Source organism: Scyliorhinus canicula, chromosome 17 (genome assembly GCF_902713615.1).
Source record: "Scyliorhinus canicula chromosome 17, sScyCan1.1, whole genome shotgun sequence".
In the NCBI taxonomy this organism is placed as follows: domain Eukaryota; kingdom Metazoa; phylum Chordata; class Chondrichthyes; order Carcharhiniformes; family Scyliorhinidae; genus Scyliorhinus; species Scyliorhinus canicula.
This window is the reverse complement of record NC_052162.1, coordinates 94167279-94182503: the sequence shown is the minus strand read 5'-3', so window position 1 is coordinate 94182503 and position 15225 is coordinate 94167279. Positions and strand designations below refer to the sequence as shown.

Here is a 15225-nt window from a genome sequence, read left to right as displayed (position 1 = left end):
GGGGGGGGGATTGTAATATGGTGCTGGATCCTAGCTGGACGGGTCATGCCCCAGATCTATGAGGGTGTCGGCAATGGCGAAGGAGTTGTTGGGATTTATGGAGAAAATAGGGACGGTTGACCCGTGGCAGTGTAAGAGGCCAAGGGCCAAGGAATCTTTGTTCTTTTCGCATGTTCATGGGGCTACTGTCAGATTGATTTGTTTTTTTTTGTCCTGGACAAGGCACTGTTGGCGGGGGTGGTTGGGACTGGGTATTTGACGGTCATGGTGTCTGATCACGTGCCATGTTGGGTGGACTCGCGGGTGGAGGGGGTGAGCTCCCAGACGCTGCAGTGGAGGTTGGATATGGGGTATTGGCTGAAAAGGGGGGCCTGAAAAGATAGTTGTGGCTATCCGGAACTATGTAGAGCATAATAAGACGGGGGAGGTCTCTGTGGCTACTTTGTGGGAGGCGTTGTAGGTCGTGGTTAGAGTGTAGTTTATTTTGATTAGCAGAATCTCTGGATTGTGGGGTGAGGTTACTTGCTCAGCTGTGTAGAGACTTTGAAGAGAGTTCATTTCAAGAGCAGATCCAGTACTTTTGCTCAACCTAGCAGCATTTAGCAAAATTGCTGTTCAATTTAAAATATTATAACAGGCTGCATAACTACTATTATTATTCTTCTGTATTCATGATCTTGCCCTCTCTTCCCCGCTCACTGAGGCATCACATTGTTGGATTGATCCATTTAAGCTGGAGACTCTGGTTCCTCAACTGATCTGTGCCAAATTTATTTAGTACTGTTTTGCCTGTATTTATGATGGCAATAGCTGCTGTTCTTCCTGTTCCCATTTTGTATCATTTCTTCCATTATCTGTTGCATTTATTTTTTTTTAAATGGGAAAAAAACTTAATAAAATCATTTTTTTTTTTTAAAAAGTGTGTTCAGTTTTAGGCTTCCAAGGTTACATCTCCATTCACTGCAGCACTGCAAATTTCCTGCACTTGCTGGTTTTGGAAGGCTTCGCAAAATGGCGGCGATCGCTTTGTGAAGAAGAATTTTTAACACAGCCTGTGTGGGCCCACAGTCTGCCGACTTTATTTAATCAGAGATGTAGTGTTGCTGTACGAGGCATTTAAATACACCGCAGACTTGCTGTTTAAGCAAGGTTGACGAGAGTTAAGCAAGTTAATTCTTCTTTTGTTAGTTTCTGTTCAACTCGGAGACCACATGTTGAGGCTTGAATTCGGGATTAGTGATGGGTTTCGTTCAAACTACTCTTCTGACTGAATTAACCAAAGGGATTCTTAGGACTGGCTGCAGCCTGGAAGTGAAACGGATTTAGCTCACCCTTCGAGGCTATGAAGTCTGCTGAAGCTGGATTTCCAAGGCAAATTGTGTGGAGTCTTCCGCTGTAGTAAAACGTCTGCCATTGGCTCCCAGGCTCTTCTCTCAAACTTTTTGTGGCAAATTTTCTGTGTTTGTAGCTCTAGTTGGGAGCCTCTTTCAGTTCAGAATCCATTGAAGATACCCTTTTTCTTTGCCTTTCAGCGTTTACTTGATGACGAGGGTCTTTGATCGAGAGCTGTTGCCCACTAGGGATGCTGTTGGTTGCAGAACATGAATGTTAAAGAGTTCTTTGTAGTCATCTGTATGTTAACAGCAAGTCTGTGTTAAGTCTGTTGTAACCATATACAAATATGCAGTAAAGACCAGACGAGGAGTTATCTCCGCTCTAGATCCTTGCACGTCACTGACCAACACCACACTGAGCCTCGGTCTGGGTCATGTCTTCTTGCATCACTCTTTGGGCAGTCAAGTGCTGCGTCACACATCAACTCTGTACATACCATACCCTTCTACTACAATTATGACCTAGATACTGATGTCGCAGTGTACACTGCTCTCTACAAGCACTTTTGCCTGTTGAGCCCTCAAACATAACAGGATTGTTCTGCAGTCTCCAGGAATTGAAGATTGATCTCCGGGACAGTGCTACAAGAAATTCTGGGAGAGAATTTATTGGGATATTTTCAAAAGCGTCCTTCAAACTTTTATTTTAACACTTTTTCAAGTTACTGCTATAAAAAATAATTGGGAGATGGCAAAAGGGCTGTTTACCTTAAACTGAGAACCAATTAATCTGGATAATGAAGAGCCTGCTAGCTTTCCAATTAGCTTATGCAGTCAGTGGGCAACGAGGATGGACCTGGCCCAGGAGCACTGAACACAGCAACAACTACCTACTGCACAACCCCACAGGGTTCAAGTTTGATGACACATGAACTGGGCCTCAGAGGCCAGCTGATCTGTTGGCTTAGCGGCGATTTTACATTGTTGACTCATCACTGACTGCCCAGCCAGCGGAAACGGCCTTTCTTTAGCACGTGTCAAAAAACATTCAGGAAATTACTTTTGGTCTTCCCTGCTTCAGCGGGAATAATGTCCCCAGCCTCATTTTAAATTCATTTTCTTATCACTGATGCCATCCTGGTGAACCCTTGAAACTTGCACTCAGATGAAAGTGGGTCCCCAAAATACCACACATTGCTCCAGCTGTGACCCAACTGTTCTGAAGCAGAGCCACGTGGGACTCTAAGCATCAACTCTGTCCACAGATGATGCTAGATCTGAGTTTTTCCAGCACTTCCTGTTTTTATTTCAGATTTCCAAAATTTTGCCATATTTTGCTACTGTCTTAGTGACCCATGTGTAAAGGTAGCATTGCTTCTGTGAACTGTTTGTGTACGGACATGGAAAGATTACTGTGAGCTAAGGACTTGCCTTCAGGCAGAGCACAAGATGATGATGGCACTGTTGGTATTTCATGCTCCTATTTACAAAACCAAAATCAGTTCACGCATGCAAACATCAAAAGAAAGTTGTAACGTTTTACTGGATAAAATTTACATATCAGTTATGGGACTGAGCATGGATTCTTGCATAATTTTTATGGTGATGTGTTTAGATAGGTTCAGATTTTTTGTTTGATCACTTAAATAAAAACCATCGTTAAACAAGCTGCTGAAAATCATCGTTATTGAGCTGAATCACAAGTACCCTGTTGCATTTTCTGCAATAGGACACCATAGCTCTTTCTTGATATCTTTCACTGTAAAAGTAGCAAGCTAGCTCGAGATAACTAGGTTTTTGGAGACATGGATTAATAGCCCAGAGACATGAGTTCAAATCCCACAACAGCAGCTGGAGGAATTTTAATCTGACATGGTGATCACAAAACTACCACGTGTCACGAAAACCCATCTAAAGTCACTAATGTCCTTTTGGGACGAATATGTGCTGGCCTTACCCCTCTTGCTGACATGCCGATCCAGACCTACAGCATTACGGTTGACTCTTAACTGGCATCTCAAAAAAGCGTAGCAAAGCTCGGTGTTGCTGCTCCATGAAAAGCTATAAGAAGAGCAAAACCATGCAGGTCAACTCTGCAAAGTCCTCCTTCCTGAAATCTGGGAACTTCTGCCAAAATGAGGGAAGCTGTACAACAGATAATCAAGCAACTGTCTGACATAGTTATACACATTGAATAATGTGCTTGTGTATGTCCTTTTCCATGGCAGGACAGGTCACCAGAGGTGGCAGCACAATGGTATAGTCGGGAGTTTTGTTATCCAACAAATTTTCTACTTTGACTCTGGACCCCAGAAACTCTCATGGCATCAGGTCAAACATGGGCAAGAAAACTGTCTGCAAATTTAACACCTCCTGTCCTCCTCAACTGATAATTTAACACTCCTCCATATTGAATACAACCGGATATCAAGGGCACATCATGTTCTCTGGGTGTGTGACTTCAATCTTCTTCACTGAGAGTAACTTGATAGCACCATTACTGACCAGGTTGGCTGAGTCTATGCCTGACTGGATCTGTTATAGGTGGAGTGGTGTGAGAACCAATGTGAGGAAAAACCGTCTTGACCTCCTCCTCAACATGGGCAGCATGGTGGCACAGTGGTCAGCACTGCTGCCTCGGCGCCAGAGACCCGAGTTAAATTCCGACCTTGGGAGTCTGTTTTGTGTGGAGTTTGCACTTTCCCCCTGTGTCTGCATGGCTTTCCTCCAGGGGCTCCAGTTTCCTCCCACAGTCCAAAGATGTGCACGGTAGGTGGGATTATGGGGCTCAGGTGGGTGATAGGGTGGGGAGTGAGCCTAGCTGGGAGGCTCTTTCAGAGGGTCGGTGCAGTCTCAGTGGGCTGAATGGCCTTCACTGTAGGAATTCTATGGGTTGGTGCAGTCTTAATGGGCTGAATGGCCTTCACTGTAGGAATTATATTCTAATCTACGTATTGCATGTGCCTCTGTCCAATAGAGAATTAATAGGGGGAAACCAAGTCCCACCTTCGCACTGAGGTGTCCGCTGTTTTCTGGCACTGCCAGTAGGCTGAATGGGATTAGTTCAGACAGGTCTAGCTGATGAAAACTGGGCATCCATGCGTGGCTGCAGGGCATCAGCAACAGAATTTTACACCACCACACTCTGTAACCTCGAGGCCCAATGTCTGCCTCACACTACCGCTACCGTCGAGCCTGGTTTAATAAGTGATATAGAAGAGCCTGTACCAAAAAATGAAGTGCCAACTGGGTGAAGCTACAGTACAGAACCCCACGCATCCTTTAGGCGCATCCATCAACCCCACAACTAGCTGGTATGGTCCAGACTCTGCAGTCTTGCCGGATCTAGTTGTCAGTGGTGATGGATGGAGGAAGCGACTCCACAAATATAAACTTTCTTTATGTTGGGGGAGCCCAGCACATCAGTGCAAAAGACAAAACTCAAGCATCTGCAGCCACCTTCAGCCAGACATGCCAAGTAAATTATCCATCTCAGCTGCCTCCTGAGGACCCAGTCATCAACCAATGGGGGAGATGGTCACGTAGTGATGTAATTGGAATAGTATTCCAGAGACCCAGGGTAAAGCTCCCGGGTTTGAATCCCACTGCGGCAGATGGTAGAATTTGAATTCAATATGAAGTCTGGAATTAAAAGTCTAATGATCAACATGAAACCATTGTCAATTGCCAGAAAAACCCATCTGGTTCACTAATGCCATTTTACGGAAGGAAATCTGCCGACCCTTACCTGGTCTGGCCGACATGTGACTCCAGACCCACAGCAATGTGGTTGACTTTTTTGTGGCTGACTCTTAAATGGCAATTCGAAATAAACAAATTCTTGCCCAGCTAGTGATGCCCACATCTTCTGAACAAATAATAAAAATCCAATTCACTCCACTTAATATCAATAAATGGTTGAGTACGCTGGCTACAGCAAAGGCTAAAGGTCCTGACAATGTTTTGGCACCTTGTTTTCTTGTCTTGTTTTCTGGACCCAATTGCAACCTGAGCCAAGCTGTTCCAGTACTACTACAACACTGGAATCTACCCAACAATGTGAATAATTACCTAGGTGTGGGCTGCTTACAAAGAGGACAAATCCAACCCAGCTAATTTCAGCCCTGTCCATCAATAAACAGCAAAGTAATGGTAGGTGTCATTGATGGGTGCCATCAAGTGGCACCTGCACAGAAATCGCCTGTTCACTGACGCTCAGTTTAGGTTCTGCAAAGGCCACTCGACTCCAGGTCTCATTGCAGCTTTGGTCCAAAATTGGGCAAAAGTTGTACTCGAGAGATGAGGCTTGACATCAAGGCAGCATTTGCATAACGATAATTGTACAATTTCTTCATAATGATATTAACAAGCAGATAGGTAAACCAGAGTTTGGTTGCTCCATGACCATGTGGGGACAGATGGATGGTTTATGTGGTTAATTTTTAAACCTCATAATATTTGTCTCTTAACTATTTGATTGTATGTGGTATCAAAGAACTCAAACAAAATTGAACTCCATGGGAATCAGTAGGGAAACACTCAACGAGCTGAATGTACCTAGCGAAAAGGAAGATGTTTGTGGTTGTTAGAGGCCAATAATGTTGCTCGCAGGACAGTATTGCAGGAGCTCTTCAGGGCTGATATCCAGGCTGATAATTGCAGCCTTCAGTTCCAATCGCAACTCTTCAGATATTGAAGCAGTCCATGCCCAAGGAGCTGAGCTACATTCAGACATGGGTTGATGAGTGACAAGAAGATTCACACAACACAAGTGCCAGGCAATAAGCAACTCCAGAAAGGGAAAGTCTAAACACCTTTACTTGGCATTCATGGCATTGCCATCCCCTAAATCACCCACCATCAACACTTGGGGGTCACTGTTGACCAGAAACTTGACACTGATATTGTGGCTACAAGAACAGCTCAAGATTGAGTATATTGTATCCGGTGGCTCATGTCCTGACTTCTCAGAAGTTGTCAACCATTTACAAAGCACAAGTTTGCAGTATAATGCAGTACTTGCCACTGATTGCAATGAGTACAGCTCCCAACAACAGTTAATAAGCTCAACACCATCCAGAATAAAGCAACCCTTTTAATTGGCACCTTAAACATTCACTCTCCTGTCGCGGGTACACTGTAACTTCATGGTGTAACATCCCGAAGATGCACCGCAACAACTCTCCAATGCTTCTTTGACAGCACCTCCCAAACCTGTGAGATTTACCACCTAGAAGAACGAGGGTGGCAGATGCATGGAACCAGCACCACCTGCAAGTTCCTTTCTATGTTATCAACCATCCTAACTTGGAACTATATTGCCGTTCCTTTACCGATGTGTCAAAATCCCAGAATTCCCTTCAACACGTGGCCTGCAGTGGGTCATCGGGGAAATTTGCCCACATGCCTAGATTGGGTTGTGGTTACTGGACAACAGTCGGTATCGGAGTCCTTGGCGGATATTTTTGGCAACTGTAGGACTGCTACAGTTATTCCATCTGATATTGGTAACCAAAACAAACTGAGGACAAGCATGGCTCATTCTGAATCTAAATCATGGATGACAGCAAATGGATTCCTAAGCCTTCACCCATTATCAGCTTATTGATCAACCCCCTTTGCCCAAACCCCCAATCAGGCATTTGGCTCTCTTTCAACCATCTGAAAAAAAACTTAATATCCATGTTTTGGGGCAAGCTTTCATCTGCCTCTTCTAACCCCAAAATTTGTTCTGTACACAAAACCAGAAAATACTAGACAATCTCAGTAGGTTTGATAGCATCTGTGGAGAGAGAAAGGGAGCTTATACATACCGGACAGTCCCATCACATGATAGAGTTCAGACACTGGACAAAAACAGAAAGTACTGGACCGTCTCAGCAGGTCTGACAGCATCTGTGGAGAGAGAAGGAAGCTAACGTTTTGAGTCTGGATGACCCTTGATCAAAGCTGGAGAGAAATGGAAAAAGGGTGAGATTTATACTGTGGTGAGAGGGGGGTGGGGGAGGGTGGGATGGAGCAGTGGGGCTGAATAGAGGACCAGCGCTAGGTGGAGATTGACAAATGTCATGGACAGAAAGATTTGATTTTGATTTGATTTATTGTCATGTACTGAAGTACAGTGAAAAGTATTTTTCTGCGGCCGAGAGAACGTACACAGTATGTACATAGACAAAGAGAATAATCAACAGAGAACATTTGACAAATGGTACATTGACAAACTGTGATTGGTTACAGTGCAGAACAATGGGCCAACCAAAGCAAATACATGAGCAAGAGCTGCATAGGGCGTGGTGAATAGTGTTCTGACAGAACAGACCAGTCCGAGGGAGAGTAATTGAGGAGTCTTGTATGTGTGGGGAAGAATCTGTTCCTATGTTTGGATGTGCGGGTCTTCAGACTTCTGTACCTTCTGCCTGATGGAAGGGTCTGGAAGAATGCAATGCCTGGGTAGGAGGGGCCTCTGATAATGCTGCCTGCCACAGCATTGAGGTGTATACAGAATCAATGTGGGGGTGACAAGCTTGTGTGATGCACTGGGCTGAGTTCACCACACTCTGCAGTTTCTTGCGATCTTGGACCGAGCAGTTGCCATACCAAGCTTGTGATGCAGCTGGATAGGATGCTCTCTAACGCACATCTGTAGAAGTTTGTGAGAGTCGATGCAGACATGCCAAATTTCTTTAGCTTCCGTAGGAAGTAGAGATGTTGTTGGGCTTTCTTGACTGCTGCATCAATGTGAGTGGACCAGGGCAGACTGTTGGTGATGGTGACCCCCAGGAACTTTAAGCTATCGGCCATTTCCACTTCGGAGCCATTGAGACAGACAGGAGTGTGTGTCGTGCTACGCTTCCTGAAGTCGATGATCAGTTCCTTGGTCTTTCTGACATTTAGAGAGAGGTTATTTTCGGTACACTATGCAACCAAATGATTTATCTCAAGGTGAAGGGAATGTAAATGGGGATGATTAAGGCTAAGAAGCATGCTGATAGTGGCACACAAATAGATTATAATTTGTGAATGGCAGAACAAAGGTGAGCAGTGTGTTAAAGGGCAACTAGGAACAATTGGCCAAGTGGGGTGGGGGGAGGGAGAAACAGATCAATGGCAGATATGAAAATAAATTGATAGAAATAAAAATGGTGTGAAGGTGGAGGAGAGAGTTCAGTTTGAAGTTTTTGAATTAAGGCTGGAAGGCTGTAACATGCCTCATCGGAAGATGAGATGCTGTTCCTCCAGTTTGCGCTGGGCTTCACTGGAACACTGCAGCAGGCCAAGGATGGACACGTGGACATGAGAGCAGGACGGTGAGTTGAAATGGAAAGCAACAGGAAGGTCTGGGTCCTGCTTGCGGACAGACCAAAGGTGTTCTGCAAAGCGGTCACCCAGTCTGCATTTGTCTCTCCAATGTAGAGTAGACTGCATTGGAAGTAGCAAATACAAGAGACCAGATTGGGAGGTGCACGTGAAACTCTCACTTGAAAAGAATGTTTCGGGCCTGGGATGGTGATCAAGGAGGAGGTAAAGGGTCAGATGTCACACCTTCTCCGATTGCATGGGAAGTGCCGTGGGAAGAGGGTGATGTGTTAGGGGTGATGGAGGAGTGGAGTAGGTATCCTGAAGGGAATTGTCCCTGCGAAATGCTGATGGGGGGGGGGGGGGGGGCGGGGGGAGTGGGGAGTGAGAGGAAGATGTATTTGGTGGTGGCATCATGCTGGAGTTGCCAGAACTGGCGGAGGATGATTCTTTTGGCAGCAGAGGCTGGTGGGGTGAAAATTGAGGATATGGGGCCCTATCATGGTTCTGGGAGGGAGGGGAAGTGGTGAGGGCAGAAGTGCAGGAGATGAGTCGGACACTGTTGAGAGTTCTGTCACCACAGTGGGTGGGAAACCATGATTAAGGAAGAATGAAGATATGTCTGCAGCAGCGTTTTGGAAAGTGGCATAATCGGAACAGATACGATAGAGGTGAAGGATCTGGGAGAATGGGATAGAGTCCTTGCAGGATGTAGGGTGTGGAGAGCTGTCGTCGAGGTAGCTGTGGGAGTTGGTGGCTGTTATCGATATTAGTGGACAGTCTATCCCCAGAAATTGAAACCGAAAGGTCAAGAAAGGGAAGTGTAGGAGATGGACAATGTGAAGGTGATAGAGGGATGGAAATTGGAAGCAAAATGAATTCATCTTTCCAGGTCCAGGTGGGAACATGAAGCGGCACTAAAACTCATCGATGTACCAACTTTAATTTTACCCCAACCACCCCTGCCTACTTTACAGTACCTTGAGACACTAGCACTTTGGGTAAATATAAATTATTGTTGTTTAGGCAGCGCTCTATATCCACTGAATCACTGGAGGAGCAAATCTGTATTTATCTGTATCTCTTGCAGTATCAAATTATTTCCTGATCTATAATGCAAAATATGGTCACAGTACTAAGGACTTGCAGACCATAATTATTATTACTTTGTTGTTAACAACTTTATTGTTAATAACTTGCTTCATAATCTAACTTAGAGTGATAATGTTTCAATATTTATATTTCGTGCAATTTTTAAAATGGGCTGATCATTTAATTCCGGCCCGTCGATCAGCTAAGACATTGATGCTTATTGATTTTTTAAAAAGTAATACCAATGCAAGTTCTTTTCTTGTGATCAGGTGGAATGAAGGAACAAGATCTAATGTGCATTAAACTTCATGGGGTGAACCGAATAGGACTTAAGAAAATCATTGATTTCATTTATACTGCCAAACTTTCCTTGAACATGGACAACCTTCAGGATACCTTGGAAGCTGCCAGCTTTCTGCAGATTTTGCCTGTCCTGGACTTCTGTAAAGTATTTCTTATATCTGGGGTAAGATTTTTCTTTGCACTTTTTTTAATATGGAGTCTTCCAGTATGCCGATGTATCAATGTTTAGTGTTGAAACATTCTGTAACCAGATTAATTCCCATGATATTTCTGGCAGCTGTGTTGTCTTTGTTCAATTCGGAAAATAGACACTGATATTTTTGCTATCAGCATTTATATATTGCAAGCACAAGTACTTTGTCACAGTTTTCTTTTGGCAAATTAGATATAGAATCCAAGTGGGCTTTACATATCATTCTTTTAAAGTAATTTGCTTTTCCGTCATTTTTTTCTATTATTAGATATTCTTCCTTTGCTGGGAAAAGTGGACATTAATTAATAGTACCTGCAGTTTGATTAACTTATTTTTTAGTCCAAGATTTTGACCAAGCGGCAGTGAAGGAAAGGCGATATATTTCCCAAGTCAGGTTGATTTGTGGCTTGGAGGGGAACTTCCAGATGGCATGCCCCCTTTAAAAATAGAAAGAGCATTACTCTGCTCTCTCTATTTGGGAGTGACAGCGGGTGGCTGAATTAGAAATGTGTTCCATTCCTCAGAGGCAACATCCCTCACACTGATGAACATTGAAGGAATAACCTTTGAGTAATATTTAACCTCTTATTTCTGACGCTTTTTAGGTTTCTCTTGAAAACTGTGTTGAGGTGGGACGAATTGCTAATACCTACAACTTGACAGAAGTTGATAAATACGTAAATAACTTCATTCTGAAGAATTTTCCTGCACTGCTAAGTACTGGGGAATTTGTGAAACTCCCATTTGAGCGACTTTCCTTTGTGCTCTCGAACAACAGTCTCAAAAACTGCACAGAACTTGAACTTTTTAAGTCCGCCTGTCGTTGGTTGAGATATGAGGACGCGCGCATGGATTTTGCCTCCAAGATAATGAAGAACATTAGGTTTCCGCTGATGTCACCACAGGAATTAATTAATCATGTTCAAACGGTGGACTTCATGAGAACGGACAACGTTTGTGTCAATCTATTACTGGAAGCCAGTAACTATCAGATGATGCCCTACATGCAGCCTGTCATGCAGTCTGAAAGAACCTGTATCCGTTCAGATAACACTCACTTAGTAACCTTAGGCGGAGTGCTAAGGCAGCAGCTGGTTGTGAGCAAAGAACTAAGGTTATATGATGAAAAGGCCCACGAGTGGAAATCGCTTGCTCCAATGGACGCACCGAGGTACCAGCACGGCATTGCAGTGATTGGAAACTTCCTTTATGTTGTAGGTGGGCAGAGCAATTATGATACAAAAGGAAAGACTGCTGTTGACACCGTGTTCAGATACGACCCTCGGTACAACAAATGGATGCAAGTAGCATCTTTGAATGAAAAACGTACTTTCTTCCACTTAAGTGCCCTGAAAGGTCACCTTTATGCAGTTGGTGGTAGAAATGCAGCTGGAGAATTGGGTAGGTATTGTTTTTTTCTCAACGGTAATCCTAATCAGGATTGTTACACCCAAATAGGCAGGAATTTCCATATGAAGTGCCTGATTATGACGATCCTTGCCTGCCCTTTTGAAGTAGGAGACTGCGAGACAAAGCAGGTACAGTTTCCACCGCATATCGAGACTGAGTTCTTACTGATGTGATTTGCCGAGTATACAGGGTGGGTACTAAACCCATTGGACTGCCAAATGTGATACAAATCTAGGATTCCTAATCTAGTTAACAAAACTTGGGAACTAAATTGCACAATGCTAAATTGATCTAAAATTTAGATAATTTATTTAAATGAAATGGACAGATTTTTCTTGTATAAGTGATCACCTGGCTGAAGCCTCCATCCGCAGTTCGAAACATGCTCGCCCTTGTGGCGTCCAGAAAATAGACACTTCCGACAGCCAGTCAGCTGTTGCTCCAGCATTATAAGCCATTAAAAGGGTTGGGCAAATAGTTAACTGCGTCATACTTTAATGAGGTGCGAATACTTCAATGAATTGCCTGACATAGTTGACATGCCTTTGTAAAACCTTTGTATTTGAATTCAACATTAATGTCAAATAGCTGGTGCCATTTGCCCAATGTTGGTGACCGCCTTTAGAAAACACAAATGTATAACAAATGGGGGCTACATTGAGTTTAGGTAGCATGTGACCATAAGTCTGATCCAGTATGTCCAGGAACAGCAAAATATGCTCCATTGTGTGTCAGTGTAATGGTTCTGCACAGCAATGACTAAAGTCTTGTTCAAAATGGAACCAATGTGTAACCATAAACCCTGTAGCTAGCTTACCACACAGTCCTTTAGTGACATGAATGGCACCATTTTTGAACTTGTGTCCACTCACAACCAGTTAGGTCATTACGATCCTGCAATAGTCCCCATGACCTTAAACACAGTGAGGCATTTAGCTGAATGCAGTGTAGAGATTTATTTAATGGAGTTAATTGACTTGGCATTCAACTTTGGGCCTCACGGTAGCATGGTGGTTAGCATCAATGCTTCACAGCTCCAGGGTCCCAGGTTCGATTCCCGGCTGGGTCACTGTCTGTGTGGAGTCTGCACGTCCTCCCCGTGTGTGCGTGGGTTTCCTCCGGGTGCTCCGGTTTCCTCCCACAGTCCAAAGATGTGCGGGTTAGGTGGATTGGCCATGCTAAATTGCCCGTAGTGTAAGGTTAATGGGGGGATTGTTGGGTTACGGGTTACGTGGGTTTAAGTGGGGTGATCATTGCTCGGCACAACATTGAGGGCCGAAGGGCCTGTTCTGTGCTGTACTGTTCTATGTTCTATGTCCATCCAGAATCACAGAATTGTTTTAATAATAATCTTTATAGTCACAAGTAGGCTTATATTAACACTGCAATGAAGTTACTGTGAAAAGCCCCTAGTTACCACACTCCAGCGCCTGTTCGGTTATACAGAGGGGGAATTCAGAATGTCCAAATTACCTAACAAGCACATCTTTCGAGACTTGTGGGAGGAAATGGGAGCACCCGGAGGAAACCCACACAGACACGGGGAGAATGTGCAAACTCTGCATAGACAGTGACCCAAGCCAGGAATTGAACCTGGGACCCTGCTGCGGTGAAGCAACAGTGCTAACCACTGTGCTACCATGCTACCCTGTTTTGGTGCAGAGATAGGCCATTCGGCCCATCATGTCTCCAATGTCTCCCCAAATGAGCATTGGGACTTGGTGCCAATTGCCTGCCTTTTCTCTCATACCCTTGCACATTGGATAATTATTTGAATAGAAACAATGCTCTCTTGAATGCCTCGCTTGAACCTGCCTCCACTGTACTTCCAGGCAGTGCATTCCAGACCAGAACCACTTACTGCCGATAAAACATACATCAATCCATAGAGAATAGAAGCAGAAGTCGACCATTTATCCCTTCAGGCCTGCCCCACCACTCATTATAATCTTGGCTGATCATCAAATTGATACCCTGATCCCCACCCCCACCTTCCCCAGATCCCTTGTCCCTTTAGCCCCAAGAGCTATATCTAATTATTTCTTGAAGCCACATAACGTTTTGGCCTCAATTACTTTCTTTGGCAGTGAATTCCACAGATTTACCCCTTATCCTCAAACTCTGACCCCTAGTTCTGGACTCTCCACCATCGGGAACATTCTTTCTTAATCTACACTTTCTAATCCTGTTAGAATTTTATACATTTCTGTGAGATCCATTCTCCCTCTTCTAAACTCTATTTGGATATAATCCTAACAAATTTAGTCTCACTTCATATGTCAGTCCTGTCATCCCAGGAATTAGCCTAGTAAACCTTTTGCTGCACTCCCTCCATACCTATTACATTATTCCTTTGATAAGGACACCAAAACTGCACACAGTACCCCCGGTGTGACCTCACTAACGCCCTATACAATTGTAGTAAAACAATGCTATTCCTATACTCAAACCTACTCTCAAGAAGGCCAACATACCATTTGCCTTCTTTGCTCTCTGCTGTACCTGTGCACTTAATTTCAGCGACTGACGCACAAGAACACATCTTGCTGCGTATCCACTCCTCAAATTACAGCCATTCAAATAATCTGCCTTCAAGTGGATAACCTCACATTTATCAATATTATACTGCATCTACCATGCGCATGTCCACTCAGCTTGTCCAAAGCATCTCTGAATCCTCCCCACAGCTCACCCTCCCGCCCAATTCTGTATCATCTGCAAATTTGGAGATAATACATTTAGATCCCTCGTCCAAATCATTAATATGTAATGTGAACAGTTGGGGTCCGAGCACAGATCCCTGCGGTACCCCACAAGTCACTACCATCCAATCGGAAAAAGACCCATTTATTCCAACATTTTGTCTCCTGTCTGCTAACCAGCTTTCTATCCATCTTGAGACACTACCCATTCGCTTTAACTTTACGTCATAATCTTCTATTTCAGCCTGCACACATGAATCACTAACAAAGACAATAGAATAGTAAACTACATTGCTGAACTCGCACAAGGAAAGTTAGGGGGAAGTCCTGATCAAATTACTATGCTGTAGTCAGACCACTCCTCAGGTACTGTGGCCAGTTCTAGTCACTGAGTTGCAAGATTTGAGCTTTGGAGGCAGTGAAGAGTGTAAGTGGTACAAAAAACAGTAAATCCAAGATGCTACTTCGAACTAAGCTATGTGCTGAAGAAAAAGGAACACCGGTTCAAGCTGATAAACAGTCAATTTAGGATTGATTGCATAAAATTCAGAAACTGACCAACAATAACAGAAAGAACCTGCATTTATACAGCACGTTTAATATAGAACGGTAGATTAAAGTGTTTTACAAAAGTGTAATCAGACAGAAATGGATGCCAAACAAAAGGCGGAGATATTGGGGAAAAGTGATTATAAATCGTTGGTCAGCTGGATGTGTTTTAAATGGGATTTTAGCAAAGGACAGTGAGCTCGAGAGCAGAAGAGTTTGAAAGTAAATTCCATGGGGTAGAGCCTCAACAGTTAAAGACTTGGCCATCAATGCTGAGGTGAAAAGAGTGACGGGTGCGCAATAAGCCAAAATTGGAAGAACGTGGGATTCTAGGAAGCCGGCATGG

General features: G+C 43.9%; 1 protein-coding gene across 6 annotated transcripts in view; it reads left to right on the top strand.

The window, feature by feature from the left end:
* Positions 1–15225, top strand: part of klhl13 (kelch-like family member 13) — a 280287-nt gene that overhangs the window by 240909 nt on the left and 24153 nt on the right. For all 6 annotated transcript variants that reach the window (XM_038774152.1, XM_038774155.1, XM_038774156.1 and 3 more), the window contains 2 exons: positions 9992–10188; positions 10824–11619. In XM_038774152.1, the coding sequence (XP_038630080.1) occupies positions 9992–10188; positions 10824–11619 (993 nt within the window). The remainder of the gene's footprint in view (positions 1–9991; positions 10189–10823; positions 11620–15225) is intronic.